The sequence below is a fragment of the Neovison vison genome, chromosome 12 (assembly GCF_020171115.1).
Source record: "Neovison vison isolate M4711 chromosome 12, ASM_NN_V1, whole genome shotgun sequence".
Classification (NCBI taxonomy): domain Eukaryota; kingdom Metazoa; phylum Chordata; class Mammalia; order Carnivora; family Mustelidae; genus Neogale; species Neogale vison.
In genome coordinates, this window is record NC_058102.1 from 25,055,220 (window position 1) to 25,069,803 (window position 14,584).

General features: G+C 40.8%; 1 protein-coding gene and 1 pseudogene across 3 annotated transcripts in view; both read left to right on the plus strand.

Annotated features, from left to right (window-relative positions):
- Window positions 1-14,584, plus strand: part of NTN4 (netrin 4) — a 164,247-nt gene that overhangs the window by 87,402 nt on the left and 62,261 nt on the right. For all 3 annotated transcript variants that reach the window (XM_044226889.1, XM_044226887.1, XM_044226888.1), the window contains one exon: window positions 1,480-1,758. In XM_044226889.1, the coding sequence (XP_044082824.1) occupies window positions 1,480-1,758 (279 nt within the window). The remainder of the gene's footprint in view (window positions 1-1,479; window positions 1,759-14,584) is intronic.
- Window positions 2,786-5,578, plus strand: LOC122892263 (annotated as a pseudogene).

Here is a 14,584-nt window from a genome sequence, read left to right on the forward strand (position 1 = left end):
TCCCTCGGGGCCCTTTTATTACTCCCATATAATGTATAGATACACACACATGCCCAAAGCCCGTCCCTTCTGAATCTTCCTCCCTCTGGTTTCCTCCTCAGAACTCAAGTTTGAAATTGCCTTTCGAGTCTATCTCTAACATACACAATAAAAACTGTTTTATTACTTCTACTTTGCATTTAACGAAAGTATTCTTAACTGGGGCACCTGGGTGGCTCAGTGGGCTAAAGCCTCTGCCTTCGGCTCAGGTCATGATCCCAGGGTCCTGGGATCAAACCCCACATTGGGCTCTCTGCTCAGCAGGGAGCCTTGCTTTCCTCTCTCTCTCTCTCTCTCTCTCTCTCTGCCTGCCTCTCTGCCTACTTGTGATCTCTGTCTGTCAAATAAATAAATAAAATCTTTAAAAAAAAAAGTACTCTTAACTAACTTGATCAGCCATTTTACTCTCTATATGTGGATTTAAGGGACGTTTAACTGATTTCAGAAATCAAATCCACTCTGAAAGGACTGTATATTTACTGCTAGTAAGAGTATTCCAAGAACGTGCCACAAGCGTGGAAGGCAGATCCAGAAGAGGGGAACCCCAAAGTATTTGTAGCAACCATGACCCCAATTAATAACTGATTAGTCTTCGAAAGGGTCACATTTTATCTGGAAATAGAAGTGTCTGGATCTTGATTTTGCAATCACTTCCTAACTGGTCCTCCTGCTTCTATTCGTCACGCTTTATAATCCATTCTCCTCACAGGAACGAGAATTGTCTTTTTAAAAAATGCAAATCAGATCACATCACTTCTCGGTGTATGACCTTCCAGTGGCTTCCCACTATAGCTAAAATAACTACCATGGCCTTGAAGGGCTCTCTGTTCATGATCTGTCTTGTCCTGCCTCCATCCTCTGCTCTGAAAACTGTCCCCTTGTTTCCTGGACCTCAGTCACACCAGCTTTGTTGTTCTTCCTTTAATAAGCCAGGCTTGAGGGCACCTGGGTGGCTCAGTCGGTTAAGCGTCTGCCTTCAGCTCCGGTCATGATCCCATGGGTCCTGGGATCGAGTCCTGGGCTCCCTGCTCAGTGGGGAATCTGCTTCTCCCTCTCCCTCTGCCGCTCCCCCCTGCTTATGTACTTGCTCTCTCTGTCATATAAATAAAAATAAAATCTTAAAAAAAATACAAAAAAAAAACCAGACTTGATTCAGCTTCCAGGCCTTGAAACTTGTATTCCTTCTGCCCAAAATGCTCTTCCCAGTCTCTGCATGGCTGCCTTCATCTCAAGAGTCAGGTCCCTGCTGGCTACTTATTTCATACTTATCCTGCATCCAAACAGGCAGCACCACACCTGTGTGATCAAGGTCAAAAGGCTGCCTATCTTATCACTTGCAGATGACAAAAGGTGTAAGTCACATCAAAATTGTATGAGGCAAATGATTTGGGGTTTGCACACAGCCCTATATACTCATAGTAATATTTTTCTTCTTTACAGGTTATTTTCCGAGCTTTGTCACCGCCATACGATGCAGAGAACCCTTACAGTGCCAAAGTGCAGGAGCAGCTGAAGATCACCAACCTCCGCGTGCAGCTGCTGAAACGGCAGTCTTGCCCCTGTCAGAGGAATGACCTGACCGCAAAGCCTCAACATTTTACACATTACGCAATCTATGATTTCATTGTCAAGGGCAGCTGCTTCTGCAACGGCCATGCTGATCAGTGCGTACCTGTTGACGGCTTCAGACCGGTCAAGGCCCCAGGAGCATTCCACGTGGTATGTGAAACAATTCCTCCCCTATGAAAAACAAACCATGGGTTACCCTCAGCTTTGGGCAGTGGTAATCTAAGTTTCCTCAGAGTTGGTCTTGGCTCACACAGTGCTTCGGTTTCTCCCTCTGCTGATTCACTCTTCCGACCCCATACCCATCCTATAACATGCCAATTAACTCGTTTTTTAACTCTTCAATTTTAGAATTATAAATAGTCAAGCATGATAACCAGATTCCTTGGAATACATCCATGCCAATTTTTAGTACCATGACCTTCAGATATGAAGTGTAAGGTGAGCAGCAGGAGAGGTTGGCATAATCATATTTGTGGCATTATCACACAGGAGTAGCTTTGTCGGTAAATGGGGACCATTGTTGAGTTGACTTTAAAGTGGAAAAAACAAGAACCTCAGTTTAATGCCTGGTATCTTTTGCTGTCTGGCCAATAGAATGAATAATAATTCTCCTCTGTGAAGAATGGCCTGACCCCCTGTCACCCTAAGCCAGAGTTAAACCCCCTTTTCTCTACAGTCACACATCCCCTTGTGTTTTCCTCTGAACTCTCACTTGACTGCATCTCCTGGGAGATCGCAAACTCCCGAAGACCAAGACTGCATGACCTATGTCTCCTCAGGACAGTGTGTTACCTGAGCCAGAGTTGGGGGTTTGGTAGGTGTCTGATTGAATGATAGCAACACAGGAATAGAAAAATAATGAAAAATTTGTCATTGTCCTCACATCACTTTCTTCCAACACACACACACACACACACATATACACACACACACAAAGTGGCTCAGACAGCAAGTGCCTTGTTGGGATGCACCCAGAGCCAGGGCTGGGTATTGGGCAAAGAGAAGGCAAGGAAGAGAGCACTCCAATTTTAAAATTTTATATTTTTCTCTAATACTTCTGATCAAGACAAAAAAATAAATAAAAATTTAAGACCTCAAAGTATCCTTACTTCATTTCCTAGAGAGGAGACTAACACATTTTGCCCAGCCCTAATAGAGGACAGGGCCATAAGGGACCATGAACCAGTTAACCAACAGAAAAGTTTGTATTTGCTGGGCTAAGTCCCTGGGGTGTAGGACAGCACTGCGGTAATGAAAATGAGTAGGGTAGTGACCAGAGTTTCAAAAACAAAAACAATGCTATTTACTCTAGAAACGAAGCTAGGGCTTCCGAGTTGGAGAAAAAGCAGTACTCACCCGGAAAACTCCTACTAGTTTGCAGACACTGATGGATCTCTGAGCTAACATTGCTTCAAATAAAGGATGGAATAATTGGTAATACCTAAGTTAGGGGGGTTCAGGTATGACTCCCAAAGAAAATAACTCAGATATTCTAGAGATGTGCCAATCTCCTAGACTGTAAACTAGAAAGATGGTGTGAGGTAGAATGCCAGTACATTTCTGCCATTGTATTTCAGTGAATGAGTGAAAGGAGGGCATGGCTGTAATGGGCTGGGTGTTTGTGTCCCTCCAAAATTCGTATGTGGAAAACCTCATGACAGGGGCACCTGGGTGGCTCAGTGGGTTAAGCCTCTGCCTTTGGCTCGGGTCATGATCCCAGGGTCCTGAGATCGAGCCCCACATCGGGCTCTATGCTCAGCAGGGAGGCTGCTTCCTCCTCTCTCTCTGCCTGCCTCTCTGCCTACTTGTGATCTCTGTCTGTCAAATAAAGAAATAAAAAATCTTAAAAAAGAAAAGAAAACCTCATCACAGTGTGATGGGATGTGGAGGTGGGGCCTTTGAGAGGTAATTAAGTCACGAAAGTAGAGACCTCGTGAATGGGATTTGTGGCCTTAAGAGACCAGAGAGCTAGCTAGCTCTCTTTCAGCTATGTGAGGATACAATGAGCAGGCAGTAGTCTGTCACCCAGAAGAGGATCTTTACAAGAAACAGACCTTGCTGGCACCCTGATCTTGGACTTCCATTCTCCAGACCTGTGAGAAATAAATTTCTTTTGTTCATAAGCCACAAGCCAGTCAGGGTATAAAATGTGGAAAACTGTAAGCTGAGGACCAACCACTTGGGCCACACGGGCTGTGACTGGCTAGATGGGTTCCTCTGTGCTTCTGGAGGCACGACTGGCCAGGCCATAATGTGGGACCTCCACAAAAGCAAGTACCTTCATATGCTAGATGGCAGGGACATCATCAATGCCCTGTGATTCAGCCCCACCACTACTGGCTCTGGGTTGCCATAGGCCACAGCATCAAGATCTGGGACTTGAAGGGCAAGATCATTGTAGATGAACTGAAACAAGAAATGATCAGCACCAGCAGGAAGTCAGGGCCTCCCCAGTGCATCTGCCGTGCTCTAGTGATGGCCAGACGGTTTGGTAGCTACGCAGACAACTTGGTACAGGTATGGTGAGTGACCATCAGCACCCCCTAGAAATATATGCTAGAGTTTTAGAAATTTTTTTAAAAAATGGCTTATTTAAAAAAGAAAAAAAGAATTCTACTAATTCTGCTAAATTCTAAAAGGGACCCATACAGAGTTAACAGAAACTTCTGCAAAAGTCTTAAAATATAACGACTCCACACAGTCTTCTGCCAACAAGAAAGCTCAGCCTGTGAGCCTGAGCCTCCATGTCTGCGCCACTGGCTTCCACTCCATTCTACCACTACCCATCGAACCTCTTGCTTCCACCATGACCTTGTGCATTCCAGCAGTGTTCTATCCAAAATCACTGCCACCTTCCACACCAACCTCACCAGCTGCCCTCTGCAAGAGTCAGCTCCTGGTGAGCCCATTCGGAGGTGGGGCCCCCAGATCCAATCCTGGGAATCACAAAAGCCTATGAGAGAGATACTGGCAGTAAAAAGAAGAATCTGGTAGGTGGTGCCTACCAGTATCATGAAAAGCCTACGTCCTCCTTGTGTCTGGAAGGCAGAGGCCTAGTTTGCTGCAAAATATCTGAACAAAGAAAATCTGCCCCTTGCAGGACTGGCTGAATTTTGCAAGGCACCTATAAAACTAACCCTGGGTGAGAACAGCAAAGTGTTGAAAATTGGCCAGTATGTCACTGTGCAGACCATTTCTGGAACTGAGGCCTTAGGGATCAGAGCTAGGCTTTTGCAAAGATTTTTTAAGTTCAGCCAAGATGTCCTTCTGCCCAAACCATCAGACACACTGGCACGCAGCTGCAAGGTTATCAATACTATGACCCCAAGACTTGTAGCTTTAACTTCACAGGCACTAGGGAGGATATTTTCAAAACCCCAGAGTAAAGAGTTCTTCTGCACACTCCTGCCCACAATCCCATGGGAGTGGACCCTCATCCTGAGCAATAGAAGGCAACAGCAATAGCAGTGAAAGAAGAATCTCTCTAGTTCTTTGACATGGCCTACCAAGGTTTTGCCAGTAGTGATGATAACAAGGGAGCCTGGGTTGTGCACCACTTCGCTGAAGAGGGCATTAAGGTTTGTCTCTGCTAATCCCATACCAAGAACATGGGCTTCTGTGGTAAGCATGTGGGAGACTTCACTGGGCTCTGCAAAGATGTTGAGGTCAGAGGGGTGGAGTCACAAATGAAGACCTTGATGTTCCCCTGTATATTCCAGCCCTCCTCTCAATAGAGCTCAGGTTGCCTTGACCATTCTGACCAGCCCAGATTTTCCAAAACAATAGTTGCAGCAAGTGCAAGTCATGGCCAACTGCATCATTAGTTTGCAGATTCAGCTGGTCTCCAACCTCAAGAGGGAGGGCTTCTCCCAACCATGGACAGCACATCCCCGACCAGATTAACCTGTTTTGTTTCAGAGGGCTAAAGCCTGAACAGGTGGAGCAGCTGACCAAGGAGTTCTCCATCTAAACGACAGAGGTCAGCTGCTTCCCTGTGGCAAGGGTCATCTTAGACAACTGGGCTACCTTGTTCATGACATTCACCGGGTCACCAAGTGATTTCCCTAATGAGAGGGAACAGAGAAAAAACAGTCCTGCCTTCAGCCTTTGCACATGTGAGATTCACAGGATAAGGAAGGTTGGAGGTGAAGAGTGGATCATTTCTTTCAACCACAGTAACTGAATGTGTTTCTCAGAAAAGAACATGTAGTTAAACAGGGCAGAGGCATCTGTAGCTGGTGTCTGGAACTGTGTGGCTTGAAACCAGACTCTCCCCCATCTTTTTATCCACAACTTTTCTGAAATAGTTAACATGTATAGGAAAGCCATTAATCATATCATTGCAATATCACAGAAGCTTTAACTGGAGCACTTCTATGAATATTCTTGTCTCTACTCTCTTAAAATGTTTGCTTTTTAAGCCATAAGCACCATAAGGCCAGCAGAGGTTTATTGTCAGAAATGGAAATAGTTCTGGTTTCAGATGTTTCCATCCCTAAGTGCATTTTATTTTTATGTATTTTTTTCCTGGCTTATGAAGGGCTGGTATTATATTCAGGTATGCTTGCCTCTTCTAAATGTGATATTCTTATTTCTACAAATGCTTAGGTGAGCAAATTGCACATTAAAAGCATAGTCTTTTGCCTAATTAATAACATGGCCATAAGGTCAATTGTCCTACATTTGTATGAACACTATTCATTTTACAGATGCTGTTGTAAATAACTGAATTCAAAAATTGTGCTTGCGCAATGGAAGGTAGCCTCTTGAGAAATTCTATTCTTTTACTAGTCAGCTTGTCATAGGTATGTATGTATAAATCTGGGTTAGCACAGCTTTTCTTTGCACTAGTCATTCTCAGCGTGGTCCTGAACCAGCAGCATCAGCATTCCCTGGGAACTTGTAAGAATTACCAACTCTCAGGTCCTACCCTAGACCTTCTGAATCAGAAACTCTGGAGATAGGGCCTAGATGATTTCAACGCTTGCTAAAGTTTGAGCTCTGCTGCTTTATAGACCTTGCCAATTCATCTGCAGCTAATATTGTTGTCAGAATGAGTAATTAATTGTAATTAATAAAGTCTGACTTTATGGGCTAGAATTTTTTTTTTAAAGATTTTATTTATTTGACAGACAGAGATCACAAGTAGGCAGGGAGAGAGAGGAGGAAGCAGGCTCCCGCTAAGCAGAGAGCCCGATGCGGGGCTTGATCCCAGGACCCTGGGATCATGACCTGAGCCGAAGGCAGAGGCTTTAAACCACTGAGCCACCCAGGCGCCCCTATAGGCTAGAATTTTTAATGGCTGATGATAGACAATTAAGTTAATAGAAATGATACCTAGTCTGTTTCTCATGCTAAGATTGTAGGGTCACTTTCTTTCTGCAGGAGAGGGGAGCAGAAAAAGGCACAAGGTGGGTACAAGTTGGCAGACTCATTTATCTTAAAACGTTCCTCCTGTGTCTTCTTCCTGCTTCCCCTTCTTCCCAGTATGTTCCATTTATTCTTTACCAGTTCAGTTTTTCCTCATCAGTTCATTTTACTAGAAGGCAGACCAGTGCAGTGATTAAGCTCCTACCTAGTTTGGAGTCAGGTCTGGATTTGACTCACCATGGCATTTGCTAAGTTACTCAGTCTCACCAAACCTCAATTTCCCAAGAAAATAAGATCCACCTTCTTAGTTATTGTGAGGATTAGAATTATGATAGCTAGTGCCTGATATCTAGAAGCCGCTACTGATGTTGCTGTCACTCTATTACGTTACCTCAGCCACTTCTGTTACTTTGCCCATATATACTTCTTCTGCCAATAACAACAAAAATAAATTGTAGCTTATGTGCTGTTTGACATGTTCACAAAGCTAGAGCTTTTGTAACAAGGAACACTGTACTTTGACTCCAGCCTGCTGGGATCCCAGACATTATATGAAAAGAAAATCTTAAAGCTTTTTCTCTTTGCAGCTAGAGAGGACTGATGTAGTTCTCTTTTTCCTGTCAGCGGGAGATTTCGCAGTTGTTGGATTGATGGATGGCAATTAAAGGGAACATAGAACGTTTCATTGTTTTACTAACATATCACCCATTGGACAACATGGAAGCCTTAGAAGAGAGTGAAAAATTGTTTAGATGCCTTGTACTATACTTGTTAAGGTGGATTTTTCTTTTCTAGTCAGAAACTCATTATAAAAATATTAAAAAAGTATCAATATTTTAACTGGCATATTGTAAATCTAAGAGTTAATATTGAAACCATATGTAGAACCAGAAAGTAAGGTTTTAAGGAAAATCTTACTTAGCTACCTAGCTGTGCAAGGCAAACTTTAGAACTATTCATATAGTTTCATTACAAAAGTTTTTCTCGTCTGAACCTGAATACATTTAATCATATATTTATGTTTGCACATCTCATATATCAAGTTTTATACAGTCAGAACAGATTTAAGACCACAGTTTTCATCTTCTCTAAAAAATTTTTTTACTGTGCTGTGAAATAAACCAAAAGCAATAATTAGACAGCCCTTGACTCTTCGGGATATTAAGGAAAAGAACAAGGGCTTAAAAACAATAAAGGCAGCAGCGATCCCAATTATTTCATTTGTCACATCAGGATCTGAAGGAAAAGGTAATCCTCTTACCAAAATGGTACACAGCAGGTTTATTCCCAATATTAACAAACTATTAAACTTGCCAATTTGATACAGTTAGTGTGAGATTATCCTCAATCCATTTCAAGGTCTTGACTTTCTTATTTCAATGTTCCTGTGTGTTACTACGTTATAGCTTTGCCATTAGTCCCTTGGCAATGAGTAACTACAGATGCCATAGAAGGTGTACAGAATGTTGATACTTCATTTACTACCTTGTGTTTTCTCGTAGAAGGGCAAGTCAGTAAAATATGTTCATGGCTGAAATTGTCAGTGTTTTGACTATAAAACTCCCCGATGGATCTAGCCTTATTTTCTCTTGAGACAGTAAGATACACCTTCTCTTGATGGCAGAAGTTGCCTGAGTATTCTTTTCATTTGATGATCAGGAAGCCAGAAGACTTCAGAACCAGAGGTATTACAAAACAATTTTAGCACTCATGGAAGAAACCCGTATGAGGTTCTTTTCAAAGTTTCCCCCAGAATGTTTACATTTTTTAAATTTGCAGGCCTTTGACTATTTCCCAGGAAGATTAAATGAAACAACTAAAGCCAAGTTATTGTTGTCAGAGCGGACATTTCTATAAGTGAAACATAAGCTAGTAGAAAGGTAAAGTTGGTTCTCCAAAATATCATATTTGTTCACTCAACTTTTCTTTCTTTTTTTTTTTTTTTTTAAGATTTTATTTATTTATTTGACAGAGAGAAATCACAAGTAGATGGAGAGGCAGGCAGAGAGAGAGAAGCAGGCTTCCTGCTGAGCAGAGAGCCCGATGCGGGCCTCGATCCCAGGACCCTGAGATCATGACCCGAGCCGAAGGCAGCGGCTTAACCCACTGAGCCACCCAGGCGCCCTATTCACTCAACTTTTCATGAACATGCTTTTTCAGAAAGGGAAGCCTCTATATTTAGGTCAAAATTAGAGCATTGAAAAGATACAAAAATGAGTTTCTTTAACAAGTTTTAGTTGCTAGCATAAATTTGGGAAGAAACAATGTAAATTTGACATTTTTCTTGCTATAAAGTACCCTTCAAATATTCAAGGCATATCTCACTTTGAAAATTTTTCCTTATGAATATTTCCTTTACAGTGTAGCATTATCAGATCCATCCGACAGATAGCCGGGACATCCCTGGGTCTGCAAGGCCTCCTTGTGCAGTTTCACAGCTAATATAATGGTGGGGAAATGGGGGTGGTTAAGCTACATGGAAAGAGAAAAGCTGAGGTTACAGATAGATATCTCACTTCTGGTTCACAACCCCAGGACTCCTCTGTCTGTGGTATTTCATTTGTATCTTGCCAAATTTGTAAGAGCTGGAAATGTACTTCAGTTTGTCCTAAAACAATTACAATTCAGTAGAAGATTAACTGTAACTTAAGTCCTTTTTCCTTCTTACAAGAATTTTTAGTCACCAGACACACAAGGTTAAAATACACACACATACACACACACAATGTCGTAATCATTCCGCAAGAGAGAGAAAATTCACAGCTATTTCAAATAGTGAGGAAAACAAGTTCTGTAAATTTTGGCATTCAAAACCTTAAATCTATAATTGAAACTACAGTTGTATTATATCTTAGCAATGCAAATATCTTAGAGGAATAAAATAGTACATGTGTGGGGAGATGGGAGGAATATAGTAGTTATTAACTCATAAGACTTTTTTAGACATATGGAATTCTGATATCTTTTTAGCTCTTCAGATAGAAATAAAAAAGCAGAGAAAATTTTTTCAAAAACTAAAATATATTTTTAGCTTTAAGAGAGCTCACAGACTAGAAATGGAGAAATGATTACATTTGTTCCACTATTAAATGTTTTATATATAATATGAACAATTATGAAGTTTGTAAAAGTAAACTGATCAGGTGTCCTTTGTCTCTTAGCTTTGCATCTCTAAAGGGCACCCCTACCAGGCATGCAATTTAGCTGGCTCAGTCACTCTCAGAATTCCTGAAGGGCAGAGGTTTCTTTGTTTCCCAGATAAGGCCCAGGTAAGCATTAAAATTAAAGAGAAGGTGGAACCGTAGTATTTCCATAGCAAAGAATGTTGAAAAGGGGCTAAAGATTGTAGTTGTAACATATTTATCTTGTAATTCTTATTTGCAATTTAATCCAATTCTTATATGTATAGAAAAGGGAATTTAACTCTGGGATTACCCTGGAGTAGGAGCAGTGAAAAGACTTGTGCTCCAAATTGTGCCACCCAGGGTGCCTGGCTACCTCAGTCCATTAAGCGCCTGCCTTTGGCTTAGGTCATGGATCCTGGGATCGAGCCCCATGTTGGGCTCTCTGCTCAGTGGGAAGCCTGCTTTTCCCTGTCCTTCTGCCTGCTGTGCTCTCTCTCTCTCCTTTAAAAAAATAAAAATAATAAACAAAAAAATAAGATATTAAACTGTGCCACCCAATCTCACTAACATAAAAGGTAAGGGATTATAGCCTATTTTGTCAAACAGTTAGGTCATTAGAGGCCTTGAAAACGGAACTCCAGTCATTCTTCAAGCTTCGCATGGTGCCCAGTACGACTCTCTGATTAAAACACTTATTGTACCATATTGTAATTATTTTCTTACATATTTAACTTTCCCTATTTGCTAAATTATTGCTAAACTACTTGCTTCTTTAATAGCCAATACTGGGACATTCACAATGTCTAACATAGTAAGTCCAAAAAATCCCAAAAATAAAATTAAGAAAACAATTCCATTTACAATAGCATCAAAAAGAATAAAATACTTCAGAATAAACTTAACCAAGTAGGTGTAAGATTTGCACACAGAAAACTCTGAAACATTCTTGAAAGAAATTAAAGATACACAAAAGGAAAAACATCCTATTTTCATGGATTGGGACATTTAATATTGCTAAGATGGAAACAGTCTCCAAATTGATATATAGATTCAGTGAAATCCCTATCAAAATTCCAGCTGCCTTCTTTGCAGAAATGGACAATCTGAATTCATATGGAAAGGCAAGAGGTCTTGAACTTCCAAAACAATATTGAAGAACAATGAAGTTGGAGGACTCACTCTTCCCAATTTCAAAACTTATTACAAAGTTACAATAATTAAAAAAACAGTATGCTGCTGGCATAAGGATGAACATATAGCCTTATAAGATAAAGAGTTCAGAAATAAATATAGACATCTATGGTCAACTGATTTTCAACAAAGATGTCCATATTATTCAATGGAAAACGAAGACTCTTTTCAACAAATGGTGCTGGGACAACCAGATAAACACATGCAAAATAATGAATTTGGACCCTTTTCTTATACAAAAATTTACTCAAAATGGATCAAAGACTTAACTGTAGACTGAAAATTATAAAACTCTTAGAAGGAAACAGACATATGTCTGTGTGACCTTGGATTAAGAAATGGTTTCTTAGATTTGTCATCAAAAGCACAAAGCAACAAAAGAAAAAAGGAATAAATTGGACTTCATCAAAAGTAATAACTTTAATGTATCAGAAGATATTACTGGGGTGCCCGGCTGGCTCAGTCAGTGGAATGTGTGTCTCTTGATCTCAGGGTTATAAATTTGAGTCCCACATTGGATGTGAAGATTACTTAAAATTTAAAAAAAAAAAAACAAAAAACTATCACAGATGTGAGAAGATAGAGAGGGGAAGATGGTGGCCAAGTAGGAGGAACCTAGACTTGCCTCATCCCATGAATACAACTAGATAACTATCAAATCATCCTAAGTACTCCAGAAATCAACCTGGAAAAACTTCACAGTTAAAGGTAGACAAAAGCCCACACTGAAGAAGTTAGAAAGTGTGGAGACTTGGTTTAGGAGAGGAACAGATCATGGCCACTGCAGTGGGGAGGGAGCCCTGGTTGTGGAGAAGGGCAAGAGACATACTAACACACAGGAAGTGCCCAAAGAAGAGGAATCCCCATAGCAATTGGCTTGGAAAGTGAGAGGGGATGAATTTCATGAGTTCTTGTAAGTAGTGAGGTTTAAAACCTGAAGTTTTAAAGATCAGCTGGCTTGGCTCAGGGAGAGCCCCTAAGGCACTCAGGCTGCTCTTGGAGAGAAGGTAGGGCAAATAGCCATCGGACACACAGTGTAGAAACAGCAATCTAAAGAGCTTCTGGGTACACAGTAGGGAGGTTATTTATTCATCTCTGAGCCTGTCTCAGAGAGGCAGTGTTCACAAAGAGACCCCTCTGGGAACAAAGGGGTGCCATTTCCCAACACCCCCTAACCCCTAAGCACAGGGCCATCTGTGGGAATCAGTGCAACACTAACACTCACTACTTGACTTGCTTATGCCCAGCCATCTCCCCCTGGCCACCCCCCATTCTCTGGTGAAACTATTCATCCCAGTCATACTTGCATTAGAACCAGCGTGGCAGGCCCTCTCCCTGAAAAGACCAGCCCAAACTTCTGTTCACACTGTGTCTCAAGATATGGGAATTTTTCAGGGTCTCAGTTCCCACAGAGGGAGAGGGAGAACCAAACTCCCACTGAATAGGGAGCCTAGGTGGGGCTCAATCCCAGGACCCCAGGATCATGACCTGAGCTAAAGGCAGACAGTAAACGGACTGAGCCACCCAGGCACCCCCCAGATTTAAAGTAATGATCATAAAGACACTTGCTGGACTTGAGAAAAGAGTGAAAGGCACCAGTGAGACTCTTAGCACAGAGATAAGGAATAACAGCAGAGATAAAGGGCTCAATAAACAAAATCAGAAATACATTTGATGGAATGAACAACAGGGTGGAAGAAACTGAGGAATGAATTAATGAGATAGAAGATAGAGTAATGGAAAGTAATTAAGCTGAACAAAAGAGAACAAAGAGAATTTTTCAAAATGAGATCAGACTTAACGACCTCAGTGACACCATAAAATGTAATAACATTCATATTATAGGAGTCCCAGAAGAAGAGAGAGAAAAGGGGAGAGAAAATTTATTTGAAGAAATAATAGCTGAGAACTTCCCTAATCTGGGGAAGGACACAGATTTCTAGATCCAAGAGGCACAGAGAACCCCCAGCAAAATCAACAAAAGCAGATCCACACCAAGGCATATTGTAATAAAAATGGCAAATTATAGTGATAAAGAAAAAAATATCTTAAAAGTAGCAAGACAAAATACAGTTACATACAAGGGAAATCTCATAAGGCTATCAGTGGATTTGCTGGCAGAAACTTTCCAAGCCAGAAGGGACTGGCATGATATATTCAAAGTGCTGAATGGGAAAAATCTGCAGCCAAGAATATGCTAATCCAACAAGGCAATTATTCAGAAAAGAAGGATAAATAAAGAATTTTCCAGACAAACAAAAACTAAAGGAGTTCATTACCACTAAGCCAACCCTGCAAGAAATATTAAAGGGGACTCTGAGTGGAAAGGGAAGACCATAAGTGTCAGTATGAAGGTAACATAAAAACACAAAAGCAATATATATGAATATTTCTATAAAAAGTCAAGGAACTCACAGAATAAAAGGATGTAAAATATAACAAAATATACCTAAAAAGTGGGAGGGGAGGAGTAAAAAAATGGGTTCAGAATTAAATGAGCACCAACTTAATACAGACTGCTATATGCAGAAAACGTTATATACAAACCTAATGATAACCACAAATCAAAAAATGACTAAAAATATGTGAAGGATAAAGAAAAAGAAATCCAAATGTATCACTAAAGAAAACCAACAAACCACAAAAGAAAGACAAGAAGAGATCAGAAAAATCTTCATAAATGACTGCAAAACAGGTAATAAAATAGCAATAAATATACAAATAAATATATATATAAATAATCACTTTGGCTATAAATGGACTAAATAATCCAATCAAAAGACAGGCTGGCAGAATGGATAAAAAAACAAGACTCATTTATATGCTGCCTATAAGACACTCATTTTATTTTTTTTATTTTTTTTTAAAGATTTTATTTATTTATTTGACAGAGAGAGATCACAAGTAGGCAGAGAAGCAGGCAGAGAGAGAGGAAGGGAAGCAGGCTCCCTGCTGAGCAGAGAGCCTGATGCGGGACTCGATCCCAGGACCCTGAGATCATGACCTGAGCCAAAGGCAGCGGCTTAACCCACTGAGCCACCCAGGCGCCCAAGACACTCATTTTAGATCTAAAGGCAGCTGCAGATTGAAAGTGAGAGGATGGAGAAACATTTATCATGCAAATGGATGTCAAAAGAAAGTGGGAGTAGCAATACTTATATAGACTTTAAATAGACAAAATAGACTATAAAACAAAGACAGTAGTAAAGAAAAACATATCATCATAAAGAGGAAAATACAGCAAGAAGATATAACAATTCTAAGTATTTATCCACCCAACATTTGAACAC